We start from the raw sequence: 20,294 nt of genomic DNA, 5'->3' as shown, positions 1-20,294 counted from the left end.
ACAGCTTGCTGTAGCGTAGTCATATGTCCTAACCGTTTGTGTAACATACACCTTCCATATCACTATAATGCCATGTAAACTTAAACGGCTTAATGATGTGAGCCGCCCCGAGGCTTCAGCGAATGGGGCGGCATAAAAATGTTTTAACAAATAAATAAATAAATAAATAAATAAATAAATAAATAAAATAAACAGAGAATTCCTCTTCTAAAGCTTCTGCTTATAGTATGTTCAGACATCTAACAGAATGTTTAGGTAATTGAAGCAACACTGTTGGTTCATTTAAGAGAGGAGGCTACCAATTAAAATGCTCTGTGCGGATCTTTAAAAATGAAGGGACAAACATCTGTGAGAAAGAGAATTCGCCAAGAGAATTCAGTACCTCGGACAGTTCACACAACTGTTTTATCCTGCTGGAGGAGAGAGTAAGGCATTATGAAGACTGAGAGCCTATATTATGAGAACCTATATTAAGATTTTGATCATGGTGCTTTATGATGGAGATGTGAAAACATGGTGATAAAAAGATGGAATGAACAAGACTGCATTCAAAAAACTAAGTCTGCCTTGCTAACATAATGCAGTTAAAGGATTACAAGACACAACACTGAGGGCTGCCCATCAGCATTCTTCAGGGGACTGGGCATTAAGGATGTCAGTCTGCACACAGTCTTCCTGTCTGGAAGGAGCACACACTAAAACTACAATGTGTTCTTAAATATATGCACCATTTTTATAGCTGTGCTTTGATAGACCTGTTCATGGTGTATCTGAGCTGCAAGAGACATTCCGGTTTGATCTCAAAGTTCTCAGAAAGAAAAAGGAAATACATCCCACTTTGATGTTGTCTCTTCAAAAGATCACCAAGGATTGTTTTTTGCAAATTTTGCATACACATAGAAACAACAAGCCACATGACAAGCAATTTGTTGCTTTATCTTTCTGTACATTTGCAGACATTTTAATTGTACAATAGTCATATTGCAATTCTTTTTAAATTCAAGAGAAGTTTTTGACTGAGATTTTTCAACGGTCAGACCTCAAGAACACACAGAGTGTGTCCTCATCTAAAAGGGCTCTGGAATATGACAGTCTACAGTTCGATTTCAAATCCCATTAGCAAGTCTGGGATCTCCTGCCAACACAGCCATTTAGGAAATCATCAGCCAAGGGCTAATGCATCAGTCACACTGACCATAAAACCCCAACATTAATTGCTAACCCTTCCTTTCCTCCTCCATGCTTCACCAGACCCCAATGCATTCTGCATTCTTCTCCCCATACAGCTGCAGCTCCCAATGATCAAGTGATTCCAAAGTTCCGCTTTGAGTCAGTAATTTTATCTCTTTTAAATATACAATATAAAACAATATGTTATTGTACATTTGAGCAACATTGGCACAGACATCCTGTAAGTCAGACATTGTTCTGTTACATTCAAACACCATGAGACGGCTTGTTTTCAGCTTCAAGAATGTGCAAATGTATGTAGGTCGAAGAGGCTAGCACCATGGACAGCTCCCAGCCTCTGCTTCAGATGGGAAGCGATATCGGGCGGAGGGGGTACAGGGAGAGAAGAGGTCAAATTATGAGCATCAAAGGAAGGAAAGCAGCACAGCATCCCCAGCACTTCATCTCAGTGCTGGAGCGAACTCACACACACGCACCCCCCCTCCTCCCTCCCTCCAGTTCCAAAAAAAGAAAAGAAAGAAACTGTGAAAGGCATTTGACCAGGAGTGATGGATAGCTGTCTATGACCATCATCCACTTTGTAGAACAACCACTATGGCAGAGCCACCAACAGTAGGAAGGACAAATACATGCAGGAATTGCTTTGCCGGAAAAAGAAAAAAAAATACAAGCTGGAAAAAATGCCCTGGCTGTACTGTGATTCACAGTAGCAGCAAAGAGACCCAAACCATGGGGCATACACCAGCCGGGCTTTCACAGGCAAGGTCACATAGCAAATGCTTTCTTTCTCCTGCATGAGACAGAACCTTGCCCATATGACACCACTGGCTGACCAGTAAGTAGAGCCTAGGAATTCTCCCTGTTTGGAAAAAAGAGAAGAAAAGACAGAAAGAAAGCCAGCCCTTCCCTCCCAGGATGCACAGCCAGGGCCTGAAGTATATTAACAGCCTGTGGCACCTTGCTGGGAAAGATCAGGTAACAAAGAAGGAGAAGAGCCAGTTTAACTCACAGCCATAAGACACAATACATCAAGGGCCAAGCACCCCCACCCCACCCCATTCTCAAGCCATTCAGATATTGCAGTTGCCCGAAGGGGGTGATGCAATTTTGGGTGTGGCGCACAAAATGGAGCATAGAAAGAGTGGACTGTAGCAAATCCCTCCCCCTACATGAATGGCTCTTGGAGGTGGAGGGGGGGAAGCAGCTCCATTCATGCTACCTGTATGATGGGGTGACTACAGGAGCTGTCCCTGGCAGCACTGCAATCATGACTCCTAGAGTCTTATTTCTCCCATTCCTCCAGGAGGAAACCTGGAGAAAAACCTCTTCTTCTTCCTTTCATTTTCTTTTGGGGGGGCAGGGAGGGGAACGAGAGGGGATGCATCTGGAAAGGTGGAGGGAGTGGTTGGGGAGGGCCCTCGGGGGAATCGTCTAACGGTCCAGGCTTATAGTCCAGTGTTTGTTGGCATTGGAGGAGTCCTTTGTGGGGCCCCCCTCGCCTTCGTTCTTGAGGTCCTGGAAGACCTGCGTGAAGAAGTGCGGGTCGGAGTTGATCTGCAACATCTTGGCGCTCAGGCGCTGGATGATGGCGAGGCAGCGGTCCCAAAAGCGCTCCTTGTCGCCCTCCACTAGAAAGGGCTTGAGCGGGTACGAGATTTCATTGCCCATGTAGGAGTAGGCCAAGTAGAGGCAGGTGAGGAAGGAGGCCTGCAGCTCCGCCGGGCTGCCGATCTGGTCGCCCTGCAGCGCCTCGCGGCACAGCAGGTACACGAAGACGAGGTTGGCCGGCGTGATGAACCCCTGGTCCTGCCAGCCCTGGAGCAGGAGCGAGCGGTCCACGCTGCGGAACCAGCCGATCAGCTCGCCCGGGCTCAGGTCCTTGAGCCGGTAGCAGCGGCGGCACACGAAGTCCCCCAGGCAGCGGAGCAGCTCGCCCGTGGAAGCCTGTACAATCACCCGGCGCGGGGAGCCGGCGGCTGCGCTGGCCCGGGCGCTGGGCAGCGGCGGCGGCGGCGGTGGCGGCGGCGGGGGCTTCCCGCTGTCCGGGGCAGAACCGGGAACGGTGGGCACCGGCACGGCCAAGGGGCCCTGCTTGGCTCCGTCCGGCTGCGACTTGCGCACGTTCTCGCGGTTGCGCTGCTGCACCAGCGGGTCGGGCGCGCCGCCTCCGGAGCCGGGCTTGGGCGTCACCTTCTTGGCGTTCTTCTTCTTCTTGGCCGAGGCGGCCACCAGGCGCTTCCAGGTGAGGGCGGAGATCAGCACGCCGGGCCTCTTCAGGCGGCTCTCGCCTTTGCCATGCGCCCTGCCGGGGGCCGCCTTCTCAGCCAGGACCCCTCCGCCACCGCCGCCCTTCCCAGGCGCACCGGGCGACAGCGACAGCACCGTACCCATCCTGGCGGCGGCGGCAGCGGCGGCTGTGCCTGCTGCTTCTGGACGGGGTTTCCTGCCCCGCGGTCTCCTTACAGCTCCTGCCCAGACGCGCCCCGCGCACCGGCCATGGGCTGGGACGGGACGCAGCAGCCGCGCCGGCGCTCTGAGGCTGAGCTTGCGGAGCAACCTCGGGGAAACCGCAGTGAAGCGCGCCGCCACACAGGAGCGGACCGGGGCTCAGCCAGCGCTCCGCTCCCCGCACTGGCTGCAGCACCGAGCGAGCCCCGCCGCGCCCCGCCCCGGCCTCTCTCTGAACGGCCAATCCCAAGCCGAGGCTCCCCCTTCTCCTTGGCCAATCGCCGCGAGGCAAGGACCCCCAGGTGCAGGCGGAAGACGCCTCCCCCTCCGAGCGGCTCCGTGGGGCGAGGGGACTTCGCTGTGGAGGCGGCTCGGCTTCCTGGAGTCCAAAATCCGGGAGGAAGGCGGTCTTCCCAACAAAAAAGGGAGTCAGGGGAAGGCCTGCGTTCACCAGTTCCTTCCGAGCCCAAAGCGTAATTTCAATTATCTGTTTTTAATGCAAAGGTTTGTCTACCTTTTTTTAAAAAATCGAGTGTCATGGGCATGTGCAGAGTACTTTGGTCCTTGGTAACAGCTTGTTCGAATTGTAGCCATTCTTGAAAAAGGAGTTTCAAAACCAGGTATCAACGTGACATTGCTGAATTCATCAAGGGATCCAAGCCTGCCTTCCCTGTGGAAGACAAAGACAAAGGTATTTATCACACTAAAGGTGCAATCCTATGCATGTTTAGGCAGGAAAAACTCCTAAAACTGCCAGCACTGCCCATTGAGCCCTGGCTTGTGTAACTGTACTGCTGGCATTTCAATTCCCTTTGAAAACACAGTGCCCAGAGGGATAGCCCTGTTACACTACTGTGGCAAAGACAAGTCTTATTCTGGAACAAGTTTCCACGAAGACTGTCCATCTTCCATGAAGACTGTCCAGGTGAAAGATTATGCCAATACAGATACAGTAGGCTTTACAGTTTCTCTAGGCTTTCTGTGGTTTGTTCCTACAGAGCTAGGATTAGGAAACAGCCGTGCCTCTGTCAGGGAAGCAATTTCCATCCTAGTACTCTCTATTAGGAGTTTGCTATTGCTCCCTGACCTGCTTCACACAACCCAACAGGCTCCTTGCGGGTTATTTAACCACAGTTTTGAATATGCAGCCCATGAGTGGATCAATCAGCAGATGCTGTGTGATGTTCTAACCAGGCCATCATGCGATATTCAAGGGTTAAACAATCCTCATAGAACCCTTAATATTAGGGTTATGCAAGGGTTATTTAGTCCCCAAATAACCCATGATGGTTGGGTTTGCAGGACATGCCACAACCCCCATTTGCCTCCATTGAGACTGCATATTTAAAATGGTGGCTGCATGCACCAAGCTCATCTGAGGTCAATAACCCATTGTGTTCTGCAAACCAGTCCTTTGTCCCTTTCTCTGTTTTTTCCCTATGTGCTTTGGGTTGGTGCTTCTATGCCTTAGGGTAGCCTTCCCCAATATGGTGCCTTGTTGGGCATCAACCCATGCTTGCTAGTGGATTCTGGGAGTTGTAGGCCAACACATCTGCAAGGCATCAGGTTGGGAAACGCTGCTTTAGGAAGTGAAACAAAAGATTTCACTAAAATAAATAGGGTCAAGAGTATGCTGTGACTTAAAGGTTAACTAGCACCTTGAATCGAGCCAAGGAACAAATCAGCATCAATACCAATTGATTGAAATAGCGGCAGTAGCCCCTTTGTCTACCTAGTATTTTGGTTGATTGATTATTCACTAGGGTCCATTTTTATTGACTAGATCCATTGCTTATCTAACTGTGCCTCCCACAGCAGCCCTTTTATGGTGGGACCCACACCACTACCTCTCTGCTATGGCACCCAGACTCTGGAATGTACTCCCCAGAGAGGTACACCTGGCGCCAAGTGTATACGCTCTTCAGCACCAGGCCAAAACCTTTTTATTTAATCGTTATTTTAAAAATTAGCATTTTTAGTGGTTCACAGTCACTTTTGATTTGATTTATCTGTATCGGTTTATAGTAATTTTATTGTACTGTTTTATTGTTTCTATGACTATTGGTTTTAATCTTGTAAGCCGTCCTGAGATGCAATAGTGAAGGACGGCATATAAATGTTTTAAATCAATCAGTCAATCAAATATGCTCACAGGTTAAAATGTTTGGGGACCCCCGTTTAGCCTCCACCACAGGTAGCAGCAGACTGTAGTAACTGGAGCCTCCAAATGATGTGGAAGGACAGGCCCACAAAAGTGTTCGACAGTTCGAAGAGACAGGCCATGCATGAATCGTGGCAGTAGCAAGAACCCTTGCTTCAGCCTCTGGATGCAGAACTGGGTTCGGAAGTACACCTGAACTGTGAAACTTAATGTGAGGAGAAAGGATTCTGCCGGGAGAATCTTTGCCTCCCCAGTGGAGCAGCAGCTGCCCAACTACGTACGTACGTGTGCGTGTGCGTGCGCGCGCACACATGCATGCATTTCCTTGCCTGCATCCCACCCAAGGCTGCTGCGTGAAGGAATTCAGAGGCACCGCTGCTGCTCCTCAACCAGCTTAAAAAGAAGGAACTGGGTGTAACTAGCATATGGAGGCCGTCTCAAGTCCACTTCAAAGGGATGGGCTATCCCTTCATGTAAACCGAATGGACCTGGAGCGCACGACCTGTGCCCCACCCCAATTCTGTTTAGTGCTCATCCAGGGGAAAAACGCAACATGCCAGCAGTGCTGAAGGCACTGCTGCGATTGCTGCTTTAGAACTGCTGATGGTGGAGGGAAAGCAGCACCTGTGGTGAGGGTTGCTGGGCATCTTTTTTCTCAGTGCATGTGCATGTGGAAGTGTGTCCAGCACCCTTAGGGTTGATCGCTGATTCAGGGCTTACCCACAGGTATTTCACCAAGGCTTCTGTTTCTCTTTCAAGACCCTTTGCAGGATTAAGATTAGCTCCTCTACGCAGGTTGAGTTCCTGGAGGTTTTATTTTTCTGCCTTTCTGTATTTTTCATTATACAACTTCATTCTGGTTGGTTGTACATCTGAAATTCAATATCTCATCCTCAAAATAAAAAAAGCTGTGGAAATGCTTGGAATACACAGGAGATGCTCTAGAGGAGGAAGTTGTCCTGTAAAGCACCCCCAAACTACCTTGAATGAAGGCCCACAAGTCTGGGATGTATTGCTTCAGGTCATGGAATGATTGCTCTAGGCATATCAGGGAGATCACACACTTCCTTATCCCATTAATAGAAAAGCATGCTAAAAGGAAATAAGATTCCCAGTTCACACATTTCTGTGTTTCATAGTGGGTCAATTCACATGACATGCTGGGCTTATGCAGGGTTGTTTAAGCCAGAGTAATCTGCATGCTGGGAACTGTATAACAAAGTGAGGGCTATGGTATTTTAGTTACTTTTAGCAGCTATCCTCTAAGCCAGCATGGCAATCAGTGACTAATTTGGGGTGCAGGGGAGGGAGCATCATCTTCAAATATCCAAGTTGTTTGCAATGGATCAGAAAGGTGGGAGTTAAGTTAAACACTTCAGGCAAATACACTCCTAGAATGTACAAAGCTGTAGACTGATACAAACCAGTCAAAACGTTTAAAAATATGTAAGCATGTTTTGATGGCTGAGAAAGACAAGATGGAACAGCTCATATCTTTTGATAACATCAGCCACAAGGAGAACGAAGGAATGCGTGGTACATGGAGCCTTGAATGAGGCATGGTTGTGGCGTCACTGGATGCGGTCCTCATTGAAGAAACAGTTCCTATTTATTACAGATCTGTTACTTGAGTCACAGTCCATGACCTCAGATAACACTGAACCAGAGTTCTTCTCACACCAGCAGAGAAAACTAGTGTCTGCATTGTACCAGTTCCGCCTTCATTCATATGATGGAATACTCCTTCTCTGCATACACACACATCTAAAGCCGGGACATGAACATGTCGGGGAGGACCTTTCCGTCTGACATCTAGTTCTGCTGCTTGCGATAGCCTTCCCTAATCTGGGACCTGGAGATGTATTGGACTACATCCATAGCTGACATCTCTGTGCCATACCTTAAAATATAGGGAGCCTCTCCATGTCCCTCACATTTATGGGATTTAGGATGAGAATACGAGAAGATCCTTGCTTTTATCCCTTTCCTAGAAGCATCAGAATAACTCATTCATGAGCATGCTGACAGCTCCTTGTGATGGAGCCCTTTTTTCTCTTCTGAAATTTTGGAACCCTTTACAGCTGTTTTTTTGTTATGCAGGCTGCAATCCCATTCATGCTTTCTTGGTAGTAAGTTCTGTTGAAATCAGTGGAGTTTGCTACTAAGCCAATGTGCAAAGGTTCCTCATGATTTAAACGCCAAATACAAGATTGCACACAAAGATTTGAATCAAGGACATGAAACAGGGTCCGTATTTAAAGCACACAAGTAAAAGACTGCATACAAAGATAACACGTATGCCAGTTGACTCTCGGACACAGTACATTTCTAGCTGAGATGCATTATTCCAGATCTATGTTAATCTGTCTTGAAGCCTCGTTACAGGGCAGAGACTGTTTTGGTCATCTTGCAGAACAATCTATACAAGGAACTGGACGGGGCAGTGTCTCTGTGTTAGTTCTGCTGGATGTCCCATCAGCTCTCAATAGCACTGATCATGGTATTCCTCTGGAGCACTGAGATGGGACTGGGTGGCACCATTATATGGTGGCTCTGGTCCTTCTGGGAGGGGCAATCTCAGAAAGAGATATTGCGAGGTTCTTGCTTGATGCTGTGGCTGTAGGCCTGGGGAGCCTCTCAGGGCTCCATCTGCATGCTACTTCACACACACGTAATATTCCGGGGAGAGATTGCCAGGCAGTCTGGCCTGGGGAGCAAGGAGGATGCTGGGGACACCCAGCTCTACCTCTTCTTTCCATCTAAATCCAAGGAAGCTGTTTTGGTTCTAAATCAGTAGCTGATGTTAGAAATTCACTCGATGAGGGCAAACAGATTGAACTACAAGCCAAACAAGACAGAAGTGCTTTTGCTCTGCCAAAAGGCAGATCAGGGAGTAAAGATTCAAGCTGTGCCAGATGGAGATACCCTCCAATGGAAGATACAGGCTTGCCATTTTGGGGTTCTCCTGGACTCAGCTACCAATCTGCCCTTCGGTGGTCACAGAGATGCATTTGCCCAGCAGAGGCTGGTGTGCCAGTTGTGCTTGTTCCTAAAAAAATGTCTGATCTGGCCATGAAAATGCATGCATTAGTTACATCCCCTATGGACTACTGTAATGCACTCTGTCTTTGAAAACTATTCAGAAGCTTCAGCAGGTCTAGAGTGCTGTGGCAAGACCCTTCCCCAGGGCCTGTTACTGGGAGGACAGAATTCCCATTATTTCCCTCACTAGCTTCCATTCTACCTTCAGGCAGAATTCAAAGTGCAGGTTCTATCCTATAAATGACTTAAGACCAGGGAACCTGGAAAGTTGCCTGCTCCCATATGAGCCAGCCTGGTTTTTAAGAACTGGAGAGGCCTTTCCACACTGCTGCCTTCTAAGGCATGTTTGGAGGTGACTTGGGAGAGGGCCTTTTCAGTGGCTGCTCCCAGCAGTGGAACTTCCTCCCAAGGGAAGCCAACTTTACTCCCTCTTTGATGTCCTTCTACCAACAGGCAAAGACCACATAGCCTTTCCATGGATCTTCTGGGTTGCGTACCCTTTTTAATTTGTATTGTTTTTATTCCATAGCTGTGATGTTTTATTATATGTTAGGATATTTTTTTAATCTGATTGGATTGCACCTGTAAACTGCCATGGATGCCATTCTTTTTAGTCAAATGGTGAAGTGAAAATCAAATCAATAAACAAACCAAGAAGGAATATATGTTTCCACCTTGCTTTTCTGTAACAACACAACAGTATTCAGTTTTTTTTAAATGTACCAGCCAAATATAAAGTCTTGTTATAATAAGCAGATATTTGAAAATGTATGTACTGTCCTAGAAGCACCCTTGCTAGAAAGCCAGGATTAAGTGCACAATTATCTGGGAACATAAGAATCTGTACACCTTCAGATGTTCTGTAACTCTAGCTCCTGTCAGCTGCAGCCAGCATGATCAAAGGTCAGAAATGGTGGAAACTGCCATCCAATATCATCTGGAAGGCCACAGGCTCCCCTCACCAGCTTTAATGGTGGGAAACCCCGGTTTGTTGCCATGCGATGCTTGAAATGTCCCTTTTGCATGCGTATGCGGAAGCATATTTGTCATTCTAGTTGTATTTATGGCAACCACTGCATAAGGTACAAAAGGTACCTTAAATTGTACCTTAATTACTACTAGACTTCAGATAAGATGATAACCTACACTCAAGGGTTGAGTGTGGATTATTGCGGAAATGTGCGTTGTGTGATCTGAACACAGCTGCACTATCAAGCCATTATTTGCTAACAAACCATAAAGAGAATCCATTGTTTTGTTGTTGGGTTCTGAACCACGGGCTGTTAACCATGGTTTGCTGTCTTGGCTGGGGTCAAACAACATACCAGCCTACATTTCAATAGCAACCCACAGTTCAACGCTAACTTGCCTCATACTCTTGGGTATGGATTATTACATTGCCTGACCCCAGGCACTGTTGCATTAGCATTCTTGGACTATAGCTCATTTTATAAGTGAAAAAGCTACTGTGGCATCTCCTCACAGGGCCTCCCATGCCTTAAACAGCTGCAACAAATAGGGAGCAGTTTTCCTGCTTCTCCATCAACGGCTGCTGGTTCGTGGTGTCAGGAGGAGTCATATTCATTGAATTTCATACTGTTATAAGGATTTCCAGAGTAGCTCTGTTTGTCCCTTTCAGCAAAACACCCAAAGTATCTTAAAGATTAACCAATTTATTTTGGCCGAAGAGTTAGTGGACCATGGCTACTTCATCTAATATGTGAAGTGTGGACCCCAACTGGCAGAATTATTTTATTTATTTATTTATAAAATTTGTATGCCATCCAATTACAAACGTCTCTGGACGGCTAACAGCATAAATAAATTGATGACCCACTCTGGCTGCAATTAATAAAATACAATAATACAGTTCAAATCTAGACCTTCCAGGACAGGGAGTAAATGTAAGCTGTTGTTTTTAGAAGGAACTGATATGCAAAAAATACAGACAGTGACAATTACCTTAACTGCTATCAATCACAAGATGTTATGACATTGCAATGATATCTGTTACAGCATTATCACTTTTGTGATTAACACCTTGCATTATCACTTTTGTGAATGGCAACTGTTAAGGTGATTACCACTGTTGGCAGTTTGAGGCATTTCCATTCCCTTTGATAGCACAGCTTAGGTGTATAGTCACCTACACCCCAGCTTTTGTATGCAAATCTGCCAGCCTGAGGTTAGCACATCATGCATTGGTTGAAGTGGAATGTGTCTGTGAAAGCTAGTGACAGAATTAACATGTCCACCCTTAAGATGCTCCAAAAGTCTTTGTTGCTGATAACATCACCCATTCCATTCCATTCCATTCCATTCCCAGCCAATTACCAAAGCTCTCTAGGCAGTTTACAGCAGTTAGGTAGCTATTAAAAGCACTACAGATGCTATCAAGAAAAGGGGCGGCAATCCTGTGGGAAGATTTTGAGCTAGAGGGGTGTAGGAAGTGTGATGTGTGTGTGTCTGGACTGGAATGAAGGACATCAATAGAATGCTGTTAGCATTTAAGGCCTGTCTGGAACTGTTATCAGATTCTGTCCTTATCTCATCTTGATTGGGATCTGCATCTGACCAAAATACTTCAGTATTTGTGCCTCAGATGCAACAGTGATGTTCTGTAGAATCTTTGTGAATCTTTGCATGCAAAAAAAGAACTGACTGGATTTTGCCAGGTTGCAGAGCACATATGTTTTCACTAATTAAAAAAGCAGTGCATCTGTTTGTTTTGTTGCTGCTCTTCCAACATGCATGCAGCCAATCCTAACTGTGCGCACGCCGAATTTCAATGGATCCACTGAATTCAGTGGGACCTCCTCAGACCAAAGAAGAGAGAGAAGTGGAGCACGTGCTTTCTCGCCCAGGCCACTCCTTGGTGGGCTGGTTTTCTGTATGCAAGGTTTTCTTTTTTCTTAGTGTACAGGAGCATTCAAAGCTGCGATCTTCCTCCCAGACCCTACCACCTCAGGACTGTACCACCTCGTTCTCAACTCATGCTGCTGCATGTGTAAGCCATGCCACCAGTGACCTGTCATTTGCTAGCCTCGTGTCTGTGCTTTTGTGGGTTACAACATGCCTACTTTGGATCATATAGATTTTTAGTTCCACAGTGGTAGATGGGGTGCAGGGAAGCCAAAAGAAAAGTTTGTGACCTTAGAAGAGATGTGCCAGTGCACATGGTTCAGGGTAACCCTTCACTATTGCTGTTGCTGAGCATTTCTGTAGCTCTGGAGCATCCTACATAATGTACAGGACAGAACCTGACCTCTTGCCCAGAGTTCTTCAGTACAAACCAGTGGAAGTGGGAGAGAAGAGGGCAGAAACCTACATGGGCACGGGCAACTTGTTGATCTCCAGAAGTCTTGACCCACCTCTCCCTCAGGCCTAGCCAACATAGGTGAGGGTCAATGGGAGTTGCAGGCCAGGACATGTGGGGACCAGAAGTTGGCCAACTTTGCCAGCAGGGGAAGGGCCAGACCAAGACATGTTGCTGCCTAAGGCAAAGAACAATATGGCAGCCTGCCCTGTTCCATGTCAGAAGTCAGCTAGATCAGGAATCTTAGCTCAGAACAGATGGTAGGTGAAGATGCTCCAGCACACCTGAGACACCAGGCTCATTTCGGGATACAGGCCAGGCTGGGTGGCATGTGCACCTCCACCATCCAACAGAGGGGAACAGGCACAAGGCTGAGGAGGAGCAGCGGGAGAGATGGCGCCACTGCCCCTGCCTCAACATCTGCCTTCTGAGGAGGTCACCTTACGCTGCCTAATGGTGGGGCTGGCCCTGGCCGGTGAAGAGCCAGCTGGCTGTGGAAGATCAGGAGAAGCTGGGCCAGGGTGGTCCAGAGACACCTGCTGTTTCCCTGCTTGTGCTTGCAGACTGAAGAAAAGCAGCTGCCCAGTGCACTGCAGACCCGAGAGAGGAGCTATTTCTGTGCTTCCCCCATGTGCTCAATCCTGGTGCTGGAAACCACTGATGCATATTAAAGGCAGCCCGCAGAAAAGGGAGCACAGAGAAAGGCAAGACAAGCATGCTGCTCCTCTGGGTGGCAACCAGTAAGAGGCAGAGGCCCAAATCTTGTCTGATGCAAGGAAATGGCTACCAGTTCTCCCTCCCTGCAATCCCAGACTAGCGAATGCAGGTAAGGGAAAGAATTCCCTCCATCCTTCATGGGCTAATGATGCTACAGCTGAGATGCCTAAGGTCTGACGATCAGCAATCGGGACATGTCTCCCACATTGCTGAAATCACCAGGTCTGAGAATTTCTTTGCATCAGGCAAAGGGAGAAAGGAAAATAAATTGTTGTGATGATTGTATTAGATTTATAGTCTGCCTTTTTATTCTGGCAAGGAACCCCAAGGCAGCTTACACAGCTCCCTTTTATCTTCACAACTTCTCTGTGAGGCAGGTTAGATTGAGAGCCTGCGACTGACCTAAAGTCACCCAGTGAGCTTCCTGGCTGAATGGAGACAAGCACCAGACCTCCCAGGTCCCCAGTCCAGCACATTAACCACCACTTCATCCTGGCTCACAGAAACGAAGGGAAGACTGAGTGAAGAAATGCTTCCGCCCTTCCAATTCCCTGTGCGAATGGGGAAGCCGCATGCCTTCCCCAAAGGGAAATCCCCCTTCGGGTGCTTGCATCTCCCTGTGGTCCAGGGAGTGAATCGTGGTCCTCTGCACGAGGCCCTGGAGGTGTGAGCAGAGGCCGAACAACTCACTCGCACCTCCCCCGCTTCTGCTGCTGCCTCACATGCAAACCACCCCCGAAGGCCGGATGTGTCCTTATGGGTCAGGGTGGCTCAGGAGACCAGCTTAACTCCCGCCATCATTCGGTCAATCTTGTGACAACTAATAGTGTTTGAACAAATTAACTTGGCTGCTTGCTCAGATAAAGACCATTGAGCCGAGTCAGATACAGGGATATCCCGCCTTCCTGTAGGGGACACAGGTGAAGGGCATGTGCTCCATCCCTCCATGTCCCACCTGGTGGTCAAATTTCAAGAAAGGCAGGGGGACTCTCCCTTAGTGCCACTGCCTTGGCTATTGTGCAGCATTCATTAAGCCACACCACCACTTTCCCAAGCCCTGAGACTGGTTTGCTGCTTGACTATATGGGAAGGCTGCCCTCAGTCAAGGATGGGCGACTTGTGGCTCTCCAGATGCTGTTGGACTGCAACTCCCATCAGCCCCAGCTAGCATAACCAATAGCATTCCAGATCTTGGGGAGGCCTTTTCATGTATTCAAGTCCCGATTCTGCTTTGTAATGCAATTCTCTTCCCTACTGAAATCTCACAGGCCACTCGGACCTGTGTCTGTCACCATCTGCCCTCTAGTGTCCAAGAGGCTAAGTGACACCAGGCCCCCATGACGACTACTCCCTGGTGCCTCAAAAGCAAGTCCTCTCACCTTGTACTCTGTGCGCTGGTCTGTCCTGCCCCGCCAAATCAAGTCTCCACTGGACTCCCACATCCCACCTCAGCCTTCCCGCACCTGCGTCCCTTTCTGGACCTACCACTCAAATCCACTTCGTGCCAGTTGCGGCTGATGGGAGGTAAGAGAGCGACACTCGTGGAAGGACCTAGACTGGGGAAGGCTGTCCTACGACGATTGATTAAGGACAGCAGGAGGCGGCAAGTCGCTCCCTTCATCTGCACGGCGCCAGCCCTTTGCACCACCAGTGTGCAGTCCTGCCATCGCTACAGGTAGAGAAGAATGAGGGCACCGGAAGATCCAGAGGCGTCCTGTCGCTGATGGTTTTGCCTAGGTCACGCCTCTCCAGATGTCTGACTTCGCTCTGCTGCTCCTCTCCGCACAAATTCTACGCTTTTTCTGGTTTTGTTTTTCCACAGGCACCAATTATGTCCACTCTCCCCGTGGATCCCCCTTCTCACATCAGTGCCCCCCCCACACCAGTTTCACATGCTCAGCCTACAGTTTGCTTTCTGCTTAGCACCACCCTTCAAATTCGGAGGACTCATGCTACCCCCTAGTGGCCATTACACTGAAGTTTTGCTTTTTTGGTGTAATTAATTTGAGGATCTAGATTACTTCTTTTGTTTCACAGGTATTTCATAATACAGGGAACATGAAGCAGAATTCCCCCCGCCCTACAAAATAGAAAAAAATAAATTAGAGTAACCCTCCCAGAAGGCTCATTTTTACACATGTCTGCACAGAAGTAAGATCCATTCTGTGCAATAGGGCTTACTCTACAATGAGTGGATACTACTTTCTTGGGAGGAAGCCTGATTGAACTCAGTGGAACTTACAACCACCTGTATCCAGGGTATGATTACCATGGTTTCAACGACAAATGGTGGCAAATGGCATCATAAACTATTTTGACTGTGTCAGAGTCAGCTGTACTTTCTTTCTGGTACTTTACAAGTTAACATAAACTATGAGGAGGTTATGGGGCAGGCTGCGAGGAGGACGGCCTTTTTTGTGGCGGCACACCAAAAGCGGGATGCCCTGCCATCGGTGAGTCATCAGGCGCCCACCTTGCTGAGCTTTAGGCACCTAATGAAAGCCTTCCTCTTTTGGAGCACCTATGGCACTACTTCGGCCATCAATACTGACAGCACTGCTTTTTAAGGATTAATTTATATTTTACTTGAGTATATCTATTGTTTTTTATCTTATTTATTATGATATTTAAGCTGTACCATTTTATTTAATGTTATTTAGTGACACTTGTATTGTAATGGTTGCCCAGAGAGCTTGATGCTAATAGGTGGCTTTCATACAAATCCAATCAATCAATCTATATACATAGTTTTAGAAGCAAACACTGACTATAAGCACAAGCAAAAACAAATGAATTGCAAATATCATTCCAAAGCTTAGAAAAGTAAAGGAGGAGGAGGTGGAGGAGGAGGAGGAGGAGGAGGAATCTAGATTTATGAAGTTTAGCTTTGTTAGCGTTCACATGGTAACAAACATCATTGAAGAGCTTACTCCAAACAGTCACTCTTAAATTTAAATCCTATACCAGAAGTAGGAAACCCGATTATCTTCCAAATGCTTTGGACTACGGATCCCATCAGCCCCAGGAACCATGAGCAATAACCAAGAATGATGGGGGCTACAGTCCAACACAAGACCGGACTGCCTACCCTTGTGCTACAAACAGAACAGAGAAACTCAGAGCTGCTTTGCATCTGCAGCAGAAACCGGTGCTGTAACTTCACAGGGAATACCATTTTTGAATGCTTCCTCACATACAAAACTGTCCTGCAAAACAATACAAATAAAACCCAAGTACATTTCTAGTCCCTCTTGCTACCGTTATGTCTTTTGCGGGCTTGTAGGGGATGACTGAGAAACGTGCCCCCCACGCCACCTGCGCTAGGAAGTCTCCAGACTCCGCCTCTGCGCCCGCGGCGCGTCGCGATCTCCTGGCGCCCGAAGCCTGCGCCTGGCCGCCGAGGAGCCTGGCCGACTAGAGCTGACGCGGAGGGGCAGGCAGGCGGGGCTCGTGCCAAGGGGAGGGGCTTAGCTGAAGGGGAGGGGCGGTCAGTCGGGGCTCGTGCCAAGGGGAGGGGCTTTGCTGAAGGGGAGGGGCGGTCAGCCGGGGCTCGTGCCAAGGGGAGGGGCTTTGCTGAAGGGGAGGGCCGGCCAGTCGGGGCTTGTGCCAAGGGGAGGGGCTTAGCCAAAGGGGACGGGCGGCCAGGCGGGGCTTGTGCCAAGGGGAGGGGCTTTGCTGAAGGGGAGGGGCAGCCAGGCGGGGCTCGTGCCAAGGGGAGGGGCAGTCAGGCGGGGCTTGTGCCAAGGGGAGGACCTTGCACCTTTTGCCCTCATTTGGTGGCTCACATATATTTCATTGTTTGACTATCTGCTGTAAGAAGCGGTACTTCCTTTTCCCTGTCCAGAATTTTCCACCAATCAGCTTCATGGGATGACCCCAGGTTTGAATATTATGAGACAGGAAGAAAAATGTTTCCCTATCAACTTTCCCCATTCCATGAATAATTTTTCACACCTCTATCATGTCTCCCCTTACTCAACATTTTTCCTAAACTAAACAATCCCTTTCCTCATAGCTATTGCTGGAGAGATGTGATCATTTTGGTTGTCATTTTCTCTACTTTTCTCCAGCTCCACAATATCCCTTTTCAGTGTGGTGACCAGAACTGCATACAGTATTATTATTATATTATTATTATTATTATAACATTTCTATGCCGCCCCTTGCCGAAGCCTCGGGGCGGCTTACAACACAATAAAATACATTGAAATACAATAGAACATAATAAATTACCACTAAATACAAAAATACAAAAAATACACTGAGATACAAACATAATAATATAAAATTAAAATTAACAGTATAAAATAAGTAAATAAAGAATATAGGAGGAGAAAAGAGAAGGAAGAAGAAGTTGCCCTGGCCAGATCATATATTTTAACAATTAAAATGATGTTTAAATAAAAAGGTCTTTACCTGGCGCCGAAAAACCAGTAATGACGGTGCCAGGTGGACCTCTTTGGGGAGTGAATTCCATAGGTTGGGCGCCACCGCAGAGAAAGCCCTCCTCCGAGTACTTACTCTCCTAATTTCTTCTAAGACTGGAATAAGCAGTTTATGATATCAGCGGATTTCTTCTTGGCCAGTCACTGCTGGCGCAGATACCATCCATTTCTATCTGAAGTTGGATTTTTTTGCCCCAACTTGGCATCACTTGACACTTGCTTATCCTGAACTGGATTTGCCATTTTGACACCCATTCTCCCAGTTTGAAGAGATCCTTTTCTAACTCTTCACAATCCATTTTTGTTTTAACCTCCATAAATAACTGGATGTCATCACCATCCTTGGCCGCCTTGTTGCTCACTCCTGATTCAAATAATTTAGGAATAAATTGAAAAGCACTGGTCCCAAACAGATCCCTGTGGGACCCCACTTTTACATGCCACCACTGGGAGAATTTATTCCTACAACCTGGTACCTCCAGATGTTTTGGATTTCAATTCCCATCAGTCCCAGGCTGAAAGTCCAGGAGTTTTAGCCCTAAACTTCTGGAGGGCACCATATTGGGGAGGGCTGCTTTAAAGCTTGGATATTGTGAACTTGATGGGAAAGCTCCCAAGAATATGGAGCAGCTCCAGGAGGGGCCTTCTGTGGGATGCTTGAGGTGACCCCAGGACATAAGATGTCTGGGTGATGACGATGATGACAATGACAACAACAATGGTCACCCATCTGCTCAAGCACCGCTCCCACCCTGGCCCAGCCCTCGTCCTTGTCTGCCACTTGACCCAGCACTCCATGTTCTTGGCTGCCTTCCAATCTATTTTGTAATCCTGTAACTTTGTAAGATTTCCACTTACTTGTCCAAAAAGGGGGGTTGTGGAAGGCTTAGAGCAGCTCCTGTTTTCTCATTTTGGGTGGAGGAAGAAGACAGACATCCACAAGGCAGCCGCTTTGTAATAATGCAGCAGCCATAAATGGGGCTGAGAATTGGGGCCCCATTCAGAATCTCCCTGAATGTCAAAACCCACACCTGGGATCTGCTGTTATTCATATCATGCGACGTTTGCCTTGTCATTAATTGCCAATCACCCCATATCACTGTAACTTTGTGTAACATCCTCTCTGCTGTTAACTTTGCATTGTTCTGTTTGTGCCTTTATTGTTCCTTGCAATGTACCCATTCTTCCCTCAGCATCTCTCTCCCCCCCCCCACTCTGTACATGACCCAGACTCTATAAAACATTCTGTATATGCCCAGGGAACTTGTAGTTGGTAGGCGTACTGGCTACCTGGTAGCCTTGTTCAGTTTTGTCTCTGCAGGGGGTTTCCTGGGTGTTCTCACCAATAAATCTAAGCAGGTTTGAGCATTTGCATCTCCCATGTGGATCCAAGCTTTCATTCTCCTGTCCTGCTAATCCGGGATTTCCTGACATCAACCTGATCTAGGTGGGTCTGAAGGCTCCAGGCAGCCAAGGTGGTTATCCAGCGTGGGGCCTGTGCCTGCTGCGAGTTTCTTAAGGAGGCCAAGTGTGCTACTTTATGGAGGACAGTCAGCTAGTTGAAAGACTTGGGAGAAGGGAGAGCAAGTGGGGGCGTGTGGAAGTTGCCCCTCCATGGTGGGCACCTGTACAGCAGGTTGCCCGGTGAGGGTGCTTCCCACTGCAGTGGGATTTCTCTCCATATTATAGCCATTGTTTCTAAATTTCCCTCTGCGCATAGCAATCAGCCCATGCAAATCTGTATTCTTTCATCCTCTTTTGTGGTGATGCACCAGGGGCCAAAAATCCTGGGGGTTCCACATCAGTAAGCAGCCAGGAAACAAGCGCCGTACAAATTCCACTCCGTTTTCCTACTGAAATTGCTCTACGTCTCTCCATTCTGCCTCTTACCGAGTCCACACTCATCCTTCCCTTGTTCCCATCCCCCTCTAGATTTGGCAGACTCTGCTCCCCCACCTCCGTCTTTCTACCACGGCTGTTGGAAACAGGCTGCCGGCCTAGTGCTAGGGTGCCGATTGCAGCTTCCTCCTGCCAACATTTACGGTAAAATAAAGCTGTCTTCATTTCCTCGTCTCTGACATATTTCCCTCATTTTGTCAGAGTACAAGGCTCTCCTGCATATGTGCTAGAATTCTGCAAAGGATCCCAGATGCCTGGGTCAGCCTAGGTCAGGGACATGTGTGGACGTGCACAAAAGAGGCCATTCAGTAACAAGGGGCTGTTGAGTAACAGCTCCTACAATCCATTGGCCATGCTACCTGGGGCTGATGGGAGTGGGAGTTCCTCTGGAGGCCCAAAGTTTCCACACCCCTGATCGCGACAAGCTTGTGACCCCAGGAAAATAGAGGGCATTATGTCACAAAGGGCTGCCCCCTGGCCTCTATCATCATCCAAGACTGTGCGACTCAAAATAATGCATTTCGCTAATAGGAAAGTAGATTTTGGCTGAACATCAGGAGAAACTTCCTAATGGTCAGACAAGTCACGCAAGGGAACCAACTGCCTAGCAAAGTGCTGAGCTTTCCACCGCTGGAAGCATTCAGGCAGATGTTGGATAGCTCTCTGCCAGAAACAGCTAAATTGGATTCCTGCACTGAGCAGGGCCTTGGACTCAGTGGCCCTAAATGGCCCTTCCCAATTCCATGATTCTGTGTCCGGAGCAATCTCAGAACTAAAAACTGAGCTAGGAATCACACTGGCTTTGCCGTGCCTCCCTCCAAATAACCTCTCTGTTATTGTTTGTTTTCTTTCCATCTGTGGACCCATTTCCATTGCATGCCCCACCTCAAGGGAGACACCAGCCTGGTTCCTTGATGGAGTCAAAATGTCCAGACCCCTTGGAATAATGGAGGGCGGACGCGCTCTGATTGCTAACGGCCACATGAGGGCCACAGCCACTTAAAGCAACCGTGCGAAGGTGTGAGCCCCCATGGCAGAACCGCCCAATGCAAGGCCTTTGCCAAAGAAACAGAAA

At 48.0% G+C, this 20,294-nt stretch overlaps 1 protein-coding gene across 1 annotated transcript; it reads right to left on the bottom strand.

Moving 5' to 3' along the window:
• Positions 1–2,622: 2,622 nt before the first annotated feature.
• Positions 2,623–3,582, bottom strand: CDK5R2 (cyclin dependent kinase 5 regulatory subunit 2). Its single transcript, XM_044438469.1, has one exon. The coding sequence runs from the start codon at positions 3,580–3,582 to the stop codon at positions 2,623–2,625; it is 960 nt and encodes a 319-aa protein (XP_044294404.1).
• Between the last annotated feature and the right edge of the window lie 16,712 nt (positions 3,583–20,294).

Source organism: Varanus komodoensis, unplaced genomic scaffold (assembly GCF_004798865.1).
Source record: "Varanus komodoensis strain SLA01 unplaced genomic scaffold, ASM479886v1 scaffold32, whole genome shotgun sequence".
Lineage (NCBI taxonomy): Eukaryota > Metazoa > Chordata > Lepidosauria > Squamata > Varanidae > Varanus > Varanus komodoensis.
The sequence above is the reverse complement of the archived record's forward strand: the minus strand, read 5'-3'. Positions and strand labels throughout refer to the sequence as shown.